Genomic DNA, 11,752 nt, shown 5'->3' with positions numbered 1-11,752 from the left:
CCCCTAAATAGAGCAAAGGGGCGGAGCTCGACGGTACCCGGCGAGCAACGATTCAGGAAACGGAGGACATTTGTGGAGATTTTAGCACTGTCATAAGCAGCGGGAATGAATATTCTTCCTAAGAAGTCGTGGCACGTCCGCAACAAAGACAATGTGGCTCGCGTAAGACGGGACGAAGCGGAGGCTGAACTTCAGCGGCAAAAGCGGGAGGCCAGAGTCCTCTTAGCTGAACAGGAGGTAAGTAGTCATGAAGGGGCATGCGCAAAGGGCGGGGGTGGCGTACTATTATGGCTTGGAATTATTGCGCATGCGCTGTATTCCAAGTCGTGGCAATAGTTAAAAACATTCTACTGCGCATGCGGATTCTGTCCCATCTGTTTTTGTTTTTTCTCTCTGAAGGAAATGTGTCAGTTCAGGGAAAGGAAATGAATATCAAATTTATTTCTTTTTATAGCAACTTTGGGGTTATGGTAATTCTTTAGTACATGCATCTAATCAAATCCATAAAAGTTAAGTGCTTCCAAATAGGCAATCTTAACTCCCTAAGGTGGAAGTGAGGTCAAAATTATTTCCAGGGACCTAACTCCTTATTTGGCTGCTGTTCAGAAAGAGCTACAGCGCTAAAGTTTTATATGGAATCTAAACATTCTATCTGGATTCTATCTCTTCATGCATTCTGCATGCAGAATAATTCTGCATTCATCTTCCTGCATGGATTAATAAACAAATAAAGCCAAACCTGAATTTTATCCAGATTTTTAGAAAAAAATCTGAGTAAGGTGGCAGTTTGGCTTTGACAACAATTCTATCGTTATCAAAATCATTATCAAAATCAAATTGCCTGCCACCTTGTTCAATTTTCTGTATTCTGTAACAATGGAAGCATCCTCAGTTTTTTAAAAAATGCATTTAAACAAATCAAAAAGATGACTTGAGCCTCAAACTTATGTGCTCCCAAGAATGAGATTTTTTTACATTTCTGGGAGGAAGATATTCTAATGACATCGGCCATCCACTGAAAAAGCCGATATAGTTTTATTTATCTAAAGATTTGATTTACATACCTGCCCATCTCAACAATGACTCTGAATGGGGATCAGTGATAAATAATACAATAAAACAATAAAACAGTGCACACACACACAAACCAAAATGCACAGTAGCTGAGAAAACCAACAGTCTTCCAGCAGATGGAGGAGACCGATTGCTTGGCACACTCTGGAGCCTCAGCCTCAAATACAGTGCCAGATCTTTGGAGCTTTATGAAAGACAGCAGTTGTATCCTAGGTTTTAATTGGCAGCTAATTTTGAATGTGAAACAGCATTCAGTATCTGGGATTCTTCTGTACATCTGGCCTGAATGGATGAAATTTGAGAAAAACCTGATTTAAGAATAGCTAGTCTGAAAGGTTTTAAACTTGAGGAACTAAATTCTTTGCCAAAATGGATTCTACTTAATCTGGGATTTGATTGAAATCAGGATTTCTTCTGATGTTATTAAATCAATGGAAGAAAGAAGAAAACTGACAAGGTGTTTTCTGGACTTCTCCCACACTTATATCCTAACATTCTTTTAATATTATTTTCTTTGCTTTTTCTGACACAATCTGTATATCCTGAACTGAATAATTTATCCATACTATGACAGGCAGTCAATTATCTTGTAGGAAATTGAATAAATTGATGTGAGAGATTAAAAAGTTGGAAAGGTGATTGTTGATACATAAGAGAATGATACGAGATAATAAGGGAAAATCAAGAATCTGCCATTATTTGTGTTCTTGATTGTATTACTGTACTCCTATCATCAGAGGAGATCTAGTAGAGTGTAATTTAAAAGTTAGCTGATTTATCCACGTTCTATTTAAACACAACAATTAAATGTAGACTCTGGCTTGAATGTGTTAGATTTGTTTTTATTATCACCTTACTTGTTCTTGACTTGAAACACACAGAGGCTTCCATACTATTGTAGGAAGTTAGCACCCACCCCTCTCCTGGAAGAGTGAAATATTTTAGGAAATATGAAAAAGGCAGAATATTATATTTCCCTGGGAGAAGCATGTTCCCTGGGAGAAGCAGCTCCCACCTTCCTGCCCCCCACCCTTTGTTAATGGGACAGAGGCAGAAACCCAATCTTTTGTCAAAGGACATTTGCAACACAATAGCAACAGAAACTAACACAATGGGACCCATCTAGACGAGGCTCACCACATGGCACCTGGGAAGATTGCATCAGCCAGCAAGACCCCCACCCCCTGGGAGTCTGACAACCAATCAGGATACTCTTTCGGGGCCCCAAGAAATGCAGAGCCAGAGAGAGCATAAAAACCTGAGGATTTACTGTATCTGCCCTTTTCTGTTCAGGAACTCAAGCCATGTGATCCTGTCCACCATTAAACCATCTTTCCAAGCAGTCTCCATGTTTCCAGTGTCTGTTTTCCCCACTTGGAGCAGAACCCAGAAGGATGTTTCTTCCAACAATTGGCGACCCAGCGGGACTCCAAGCTAACCTAACCAATGGACCAGGCCCAGGTAAGCCTCCCTTGCTAGCAGCAGACCCATTGAGTCTGTGGGCATGTTTTCATGGACCTTGGCCATTTGGAACTAGGTTTTAAAGGGGTTTTGAGTTTGAGCTCAAAGGCTGCTTGGAAAGAAGGTGAGTACCTCTAAATTTTAATTTTAAAGTATGGAAAAGCATGGGAAATTTGTGTATGCCTGCATGTGTGTGAGTGAAGGCCCTTCTCCCAATCACAGTTGGATCTTGCTTCCTCTGTGCATTTCCTAGCCGCAGAAAGACTAACAGTCTGGAGAGCATGGGGGTTTTGCCAGAGCACAGGACCTTCTCTTAGGGAAGGAGGAAGTGTGTGTGTGGGATTCCACCTGGAAAACAGTCTGATTTCACCTCTTTGAGTGACCTCTAGCCGCCCCTCTGCCTACTGCTAGCTCCACCGAGCCATGACCGGTAGGATAGAGAAAGCAAGGGGGGGTTGCCAAACGTGGAACTTTGTGTTTAAAAGGAATGGAAGCCGAGCGAACAGAAGCGTGTGAAGGGGGGGGGGGTAATAAAATTGTGAAAGGGAAACCCGGTTTTGTCCAGCCCAGACACGGGGCGAGCGTGTGTGTGTGAGAGGAGGTGCCAGTACCACCTGCTGGGGTCAGCAGGTCCTCCCGGATCCCCTTTTTGGATCCGAAAAACTACGGCGATTCCCTAAGAGGAAGGGGCCCATACTTCGTAAGGGAATCGAAGTCCTTCCCAGAGCTTTTTCTCTGAAAACTGATGGCGTGCCACCCGGCTAAGTCGAAGTGATCCTTCCGGAGAAAAGGAAAGGGTCATGGGTAGCGATAGTTCGCGGGTGGCGGGGACCCCAGTAGATGAAGTGCTCGCGGCCTGGGACGCCAGGCGGGTGCCCATATTGAGGGGCATGGATAAAAGGAAATTAGGAAAATTGTGTCAAAAATGGGCTTTGCTAAGAGACAACACCGGGAGACAAATTTGGCTAAATAAAGGTACTTAAAAGAAAAGGGAAATATATAAATAGGAATGTTGGGTTTTTTGTTTGTTTGTTTTGTTTGTTTGTTTTGTTTGTTTGTTTGTCTCTCTGTCTTCTATGCAACCACGTGGTATGTTTAAGATTTGTGCCTTCCCTAATTTAACTGAGATTTATGTGGGAATGATCAATGTGTGTGAAATCTCAGAGTTCTGTTTTCTTCTCTTTGTCTTCCTTGTTTTATGTGTGTGTGTCTAAGTCTTTGTGCACCCTCGAGGTAATTGTAACTGTAAAATGTATCTGATCTCTAGAGACAAGAATTTTAAATTGTTAGAAAAAAAAAAAAAGGTTGAAGCAATGAAAATGGGGGAGAGAGAAAAAAAGAAAGAAAGAGCCTTTGCCCTGTGTTTGTCCGGCCAACAAACACAGATTAAAGAGAGCATTTCATTTCATTTCTGTTTTTTTCTCCTCCTCTCTCTGTATCTTAAAGTAATAACTCAAGTTTATGAGGAAACGTTTTAAGCTTGTTTACAAGAAAAAAAATCAGTCTTGCATTTACTGTATGTGTTTAAATGGGTTTACCTGTTCATCTCTTTCCTGAAGCATGTGAATCCAGTTTTTTCTTATCTGTTGTGTCTCCATTTTGATGAAACTGCATTATCTGTTTAGTAACTGCAATATTGTTGTGTTGTTTCTTTTCAAACTCTGCCTGCAAGCTATCTACCCCCCCATCTCTAATCCTGTTACATTGCCTTTCCTGGGAAGATTACCCACAAAAGGGGGGAGGGGACCCTGTTCTAATGTCTTTCAGCCTTGCACAAAGGACTCTGCACCTGTGGAAGCAGAGCACATGGATCCAGATGCTGCCTCCAGAGGAGACCTTCCATCAGTTTGAACCAGAAATTGGGTTTGAATCCAGTCTCCACTGAAAGTCAGCACAGCAACCAGAGTGGAGCAGACCTTTCCAAGCCTGACTGACCAGCCTTACCACCAAGCATGCTACCCAGCAGACATGAAAGAAAAGACCCTGAGATGTACAAGTAAAGACCAAAAGATTCTTTTCAATTCCCAGAAGACAGCTGGAAAGACTATGGGGGAGGGTGGAAATTCATTGTAAGGTTTTCTTTCTTGTCTCATTTATATTGTAATCAGTTTATTGTAAGAATTGTATTTGGGAGTGACTGCCACAGCAAGTTATGTACACTCTAGATTTCTGTCTGGTGGAGAGGAGAAATATGTCCAAAATATTTGTATTGTCTGTATTGTAAAAGTAGCTGCATACACATGCACACACAGAGAGACACATTATTCAGAATTAGACTGAAACTATTCCCTTCCCTTACCTCCACACAAAGCTTCTCCTAGGTTGATTTTTGCTCTGTGGCACTAAAAGCCCAAGGAGTCATATCTCCCTGCTAATTCCATGGGGAGGAAGCAATACCCCTCAGGCAATTCCCTCACTTGAAGAGATAGCAGAAAAGTGATCTCCAAAACCCAAGCCCTGACTGTGACTCACAAATGATGCTGCCTAGTTGCCCAGTAAAGGAAGATATATTGCACTGGTGGTCTCATGAGTAAAAATCTCAGGGCTCATTATGTGTAACACCAAAAAAAAAAAAAGAAAAAAAAAGAATGGATATTGTATACTGGCTAACCTCAATTTGGACTCACAAATCCTGGATGCACTAAACTAAGAGCTAGGACAGGTTCAGTAACCAACCCTTGGAAATGGGCAGCCTGCAATTTAAAGGAAAATCATGGCTGTGAAAAATTTTGGGACATGTGTTTGCTTGAAACCTGACTGGAAGCTCACAGAAAGTAATATCTGAAATCTGAAATTAATTGGCATGGAAAATTGGATACTGTAAAATTCTTACCAGAAATTTTTTCCTGGCTGCTAGACCTTCATGGTTGAAAGCTTTTGGAAGCCACTGAAGGAATCCTTTTCTGTTGCCTCTATCAATGCCTCCCCTTTGCATTAGAAAATTAAAAGCACCCATTAAGCCTCCCTGATGTGATCAATTTTAATCTTTTGCCAAGAACTTGTTTCAAAACTCACGTTTTGAAAAAAAAAAGAGTAGGGATTGTAGGAAGTTAGCACCCACCCCTCTCCTGGAAGAGTGAAATATTTTAGGAAATATGAAAAAGGCAGAATATTATATTTCCCTGGGAGAAGCATGTTCCCTGGGAGAAGCAGCTCCCACCTTCCTGCCCCCCACCCTTTGTTAATGGGACAGAGGCAGAAACCCAATCTTTTGTCAAAGGACATTTGCAACACAATAGCAACAGAAACTAACACAATGGGACCCATCTAGACGAGGCTCACCACATGGCACCTGGGAAGATTGCATCAGCCAGCAAGACCCCCACCCCCTGGGAGTCTGACAACCAATCAGGATACTCTTTCGGGGCCCCAAGAAATGCAGAGCCAGAGAGAGCATAAAAACCTGAGGATTTACTGTATCTGCCCTTTTCTGTTCAGGAACTCAAGCCATGTGATCCTGTCCACCATTAAACCATCTTTCCAAGCAGTCTCCATGTTTCCAGTGTCTGTTTTCCCCACTTGGAGCAGAACCCAGAAGGATGTTTCTTCCAACACTATGTAGGATGTTGTCTTGGACAAATTGAGGCATTGACCTAAGTGTGAGCCTTGGATAAATATCTGCCTTTGATTTTAGGCCAGGACTGAATTCTTACGGAAGAAAGCACGTCTGTCAGCTGCAGAAGGTGATAAGAGTGGCTCAGACCTTGTTTCTTTGGATTCAGAAAAGCCCCCAGGACATCTTAACCTCTTTCAGGGGTTGCAAGAGAGTGGCAACAAAGAATATGAGGAAGAGAAGAAGCAGGAAAAGGTAATGGTGAAAAAGTAGGAATACAGTTTGCCAAAATTCTGTTTTCTCTAGTTTACCTAAGTGGGCACTGAAAGCCTTGAGATACGCAGGCTCCTGTTTATGGGTTCTGAGAACAAAATATGGACAGTAGTAGTAATATTTAGATTCAGACCTTTTAAATATAATAAATAAATCTGCTTGTTGGTAAATAGAATCCTGATTTAGCAGGGTTTTCTTTTTTACACTAAATGCATTTTTCCTTCCCGATCAACTAAACAACTTCAGGCTAATATTTCGATGAAAACTCTCAGTCATCCAGACAAAAGTGTCTGAAGGTTGAATCATGGCAACTGGATTCAACTTTAAGATCCCTTTGCCTGGATGACTTGAGAGTTTTCATTGCAACACATTTTGGAGGGGAAACTCCTGAGGTTGTGGCAACGACTTTCTGCCTAGCTAGCTTGCTCTGACTGATGCTGCTGCTTGGAGGAGCAGCGAAACATCTCAAACTAACCAAAAAAAAAAAAAAAAAAAAATAGTCCTGTTGCCATGATACAACCTTTAGACAACTTTTCGCATCCTAAATAATCACGTTCTTGTACTTTAAACCACAGTAGCACAATGCCTATTGGTTACTGTTAATTAAAACCTGTCAGGAGAAGGCTGATTATTAAGTGATATTCTGCATTGGGTCCCAGGGAGTTCACTGAATCCACAGTAAGCAGTTTGCTTTAGAGAAGAAGAAGAATAGGGAAATACTCCTTTGGATAGAATTATATACCTGGAGCACTAGAATATGTGTGTGGGGAATGGATGGATGGATGGATAGCTTGAGTAATTTTCTTGGCTTTTTATCCCTTACAGGAGCGAAAAGAAAAAGCTCTAGGAATCCTGACTTACTTGGGCCAAAGTGCAGCGGAGGCTCAGACATCCATTCCCTGGTATCAGGAGCTGCCAGATCGTAGCAAAACCAATGCCAAGGATGAGAAACTTAAGGGAAGGCTGGACCCCCTGTCTGAGATGGGAAAACATTTATACAAGAAGAAGCGCTCTCATAAAAAGGAAGAAAAGAAAGAAAAAGGAAAACCGAAGCCCAACGAAAGCAAAGGAAACCTAGCACTTAGGTGGGTATCCTTTTTTTGTGCACTCAAGGAAATTGTCAGTATCGAGCAGCAAATGGCTGTTCAGTGACTGTGATGGAGTTTCTGTTTTTCCAGAGCATCCAGGCAGCTTTGACAAGGCAGGGAGAAACTGAGTTGACGCTAAACTGAAGCCTGTAGTTGATGTAAATAGAATATCAACTTGCAATTTAATGCTGCAAGAAACAAACTAAGGTTAATATTTAGGGAATTATGGAGGGGTGGGGTTTTTTTGCTGATGTTGTTTGAAGAGATATCACCCTGGAAAGCAGAATGTAGGGTGGTAGGCCTACTGGTATTTGAGGATTAGATAAGATTTTGTATATTGCTGCCAAACTACCTTTGTGAGACTAGTGTTTTATTGGGATGCAAACTGGGTTGCATCTTTTGCTTGTCTGGAATAAAACCAGTTTATATGTACCTGTTATAGGATCACAGGGCATGTGCTTGAAGGTACATGACAGTGTCAGCCATATTGGAGTTAATCTGATTAAAAGAATAGCCCTTCTAATTCTGCAGAAATTCATATTCTATGCACGACAATATTATCTTCTAGTTTTAACCTGAGGAATATAAAACCAGATCTGTATTATTGAGCTATACAGGTAGTCCTTGATTTAAGATCACAATGGAGCCCAAAATTTCCATTGCTGAGCAAGACAGTTGTGCTGTATTTTATGACCTTTTGGCCACCGTTGCTAAGTGAATCTCTGCAGTTTTTAAGTGAATCTGGCTTCCCCCCTTGACTTTGTCAGAAGCTAGCTGGAAAGGTTACAAATGGTGATTGCACGGCTTTGGGACAGCGCAACTATCACAAATGCATGCCCCTTGTCAAGCACCCGAATTTTAAACAAGTGACCATTGGGAATGCTGCAACGGTGGTAAGTGTAAATACTGGTCATGTCACTTCTTTAATTGGTACTGTTAATGTCAAATCGTCATTAGACAAGTGGTTGTATGTAGAGGACTAACACTTATATACCATAGTGCTTTACAGCACTCTCTGAGCAGTTTACAAATATTAGCATATTGCCCTCAACAATCTGGATCTTCATTTTACTGACCTTAGAAGAATGAAAGGCTGAGTCAAACTTGAACGTTGCCAGGATCAAACTCCTGACTGGGAGCAGAATTGGCCTGCAATACTGTATTCTAACTGCTGCACTTAACCATGGCTCCTACAACCTGTAATTCCTTCCCTAAAATTCAGTGCATACTTGGAGAGCCCAAAACACCTGATCATTGAGACAGAATTTAGGCAAACCGTATCTTTGCCTCCCGTCAAAGATTGATGAAATTTCCTGGGTCCCTTAACTTTCCTTCCTATTGCTTTCCCTTTTCCTTTACAGGCCTCCATCTTCTTCCCCATCTTGCTCTCTGGAACAGCTCCGCCAGGAAAGGTTGCAGAGGGAACGGGCAGAACGAGCTCGAACCAAATCTCTTCTTGCCCAGAAATCTGGAATGAGTCCACGCCAGGAGGAAGAAGAGGAAATGGATGAAAGGAAACGTGGCTACAACTCGCAGTTCAACCCCCAGCTGGCAAGACAGAGAGCAGTGAAAGACAGTCGAATTGAGTGGGTATAAAGCAGGAAATCTGGTTAGTCAAACCCAAGTTCTTCAGCTGAAAATATTCAGTGCAAAATGCTTCATAGAATTCCTGGCCATAAACCTGCAGAATCAGGCCAAAAAATGGCTTGTCATATGGCTTCTAGGATGATTTTTACTCAATTATAATTATCATTCACTGGGAAAATCAGCCAAGCAATTAATGAATCTATTTTTGCTGTTTGCTCTGAACTGCCAGAAGAAAAAAAAAAACCCACAAAGCTAGATTGATAAAAGGATACAATTTCCTGATCCAGTAACTTATCTGCTTTATTCTTTATAGCCTTCCTGAAAATAGTGTTTTATGGGGCACCATGTCGATGATTCTGAATTTAATTGTAAATGCAGCAGCAGCAAACCCATCTCATGCAGTATGGAGAACGGAGGCAATGCCATGTACATCTGTCTCAAAATATTGATTTGCTGCCCTAAGAGATGGACCAAGGTATTAGTCAAAAAGCACCAAACCTGGGATACACTGAGACTTCTTCAAGAATGGTGGAATATCCCAGAGGTCATTCTTCCATTGTTTTGTATGTGGTCCAGATAGTTGAGAAAATTATTGCCAGTTTTCCTGCTGTTGTAATTCAGTGCTCATCTTTGTATGCGACCTTCTGCCATTAGAGAAATGAGCACAAGAAAGATTTTGTGCTCTGCCACTGTGAAGATTTATCCTTATAATAAGAGCATTCATAGGCAGTAGTTGTAATGTTATATTTTTTAGATGTGAAAGACTGGAGCACTTCACGGTAATACAGGCTAAGTGATGTAGGAAAGGTTATGATGTGCTAATTAGCCAAATTATGTAAAAACAGGACTGTAGATTGCCCGTAACTTGAAACTGCAAAAGTACATCTTAAAAGGATACTTCTTGAACAATTATGTAGTTTTGCTTGGCTTATTCTATTGTGAGAAACTGAGATTGGTTTGTAACTCTGGATTTAAAGCTTAGCATGCTTTGTAGTTTGTGATTGACTCTTTGTGACCAGATTCCTGCAGGATTCTCTGAGATTGTAAAATAAGCAGCCAAAATTTGCTTCAAATGTTGTTATCTGGATGCTTCTTCATTATCCAAATAAACACTTCCCTTTTTACTATATTCTCATTCTGATGTTGTCTTGGCCAGCCATAAATTATATTATTTTGGAATATTACAAACTCTCACAAAAGCTAGCAAATGGCCTTGCTCAAAGGCCAAGGAAATTTACTTCTAGTCACTTATAAAAATAAATGTTCTTGCTTTAGGTTTCTAAGTAGGCTTTATAGAGAAAGGTGACATTATCATCACCCCATGAATAGTTCGTGTACAGTGACCGTGGCTTCCAGCCCTTAAATGGGCTCAAAAGGATAGCACTGGAGGCAATACAGGTAATCCTCGACTTACAGCAGTTCACTTAGTGACCATTCAAAGTTACAACCGCACTGAAAAAAGTTACTTATGACCACTTTTCACACTTATGATCATTGCAGCCTTCCCATTTGGCGACTGATTCATATTTATAACGGTTGCAGTGTCCCAGGGTCAGTGATCATCTTTTGACAAGCGAAGTCAAAAGGGGAAGCCACTTAACAATCATGATACTAACTGAACAACTGCATCGATTCACTTAACAGTGGCAAGAGCGTAAAACGGAGCAAAATTCACCTGTCTTGCTTAGCAACAGAAATTTTGGGCTCAATTGTTATTAGTCAAGGACTCCCTGGAATACTACCTGCATATTCCAGGGAACCTTCAGACAGGGCTTGAATATATTGTGTCATTCTGACTCGCAGCTCATATCCCAAAAGATTACAGAGTCCTTTCTCCCACCCCCAAGGTACCCTTCCCTGTACAACATAAGAACACCACCACTCATATAAAACTATTTATTCATAAATATTTTCCAAAATGAAAATAGGCTTACGAAAAAATATCTTAACAGCAGCGTGGGCAGGATGCTCCAGTTCAGGGGGCTGGTTGAGAAGAGAGATCAGTCCCACCTCCCCCCCCCCCAAAAAGTTTTCCCAAATGTCTCCCTTTCCAATTAGGAATAAATTGCAAGTCTTATTAGGGAGAGGGGGGGGTGTCTTCCTGTGGGAGGAGCAGCAGATTAGATACAAGCTCTTAATCAAATTTACGGTGGCAATATTTTGGAAGGCTGGAAAGGAGAAGCAGCGTTGGGGACGGGGGGGGAAGGTAGAATCCCTAAAGTTTATCGTTCCAGTCACGAAAGGGACTCTTCCAAGTAAGGAGGACTAAGGACGTAATGACGGTAGTTGGCCTTTAAGGGGTTCTCCTTGTAACTTGCAAAAAAAGCAAGTCAAAAATTATGGCAGCCAAAAACTGAAAGGGGCCAATCCACCAGAATTTCCACGGTCACCGGGAGCCTTTGTAACCTGAGGTTGATGCTTCCAAATTTGCAAATCCTATTATTATTTTTTTGCCAAGTTGCCATTTCCAACAGTGGCGAGTGGAAGAGGGGGTCGGAGAACGGTCACCACAAAGGTTCATGGGACCCAATATTGTCAAAATCATACTTGGGCATCTAGCCAAACGGGGGAACAGAGTTTGCACCAAAAAAAAAAAAGTCTGGGGAGGGCTGGCAAAAGGGCAAGTGGGGTGCTCGTGTTTGCTGCAATAATTACGGGGCTGAAATGCTCTTATTTAGAACAGACACACAAAAATGGAGAACGGGGGAAGCCACTC

The 11,752-nt window shown here is 41.6% G+C and overlaps 1 protein-coding gene across 1 annotated transcript; it reads left to right on the top strand.

Annotated features, from left to right (window-relative positions):
* Positions 1-10,165, top strand: LENG1 (leukocyte receptor cluster member 1). Its single transcript, XM_034419483.3, has 4 exons — positions 1-237; positions 6,170-6,343; positions 7,187-7,446; positions 8,811-10,165. The coding sequence occupies exons 1-4, from the start codon at positions 106-108 to the stop codon at positions 9,043-9,045; spliced, it is 801 nt and encodes a 266-aa protein (XP_034275374.2). The 5' UTR covers positions 1-105; the 3' UTR covers positions 9,046-10,165.
* Positions 10,166-11,752: the final 1,587 nt, after the last annotated feature.

Source organism: Pantherophis guttatus, chromosome 4, assembly GCF_059756535.1.
Source record: "Pantherophis guttatus breed Tessera chromosome 4, ASM5975653v1, whole genome shotgun sequence".
Lineage (NCBI taxonomy): Eukaryota > Metazoa > Chordata > Lepidosauria > Squamata > Colubridae > Pantherophis > Pantherophis guttatus.
Note: the sequence above shows the minus strand (reverse complement) of the source record. Positions and strands in the feature narration are given on the sequence as shown.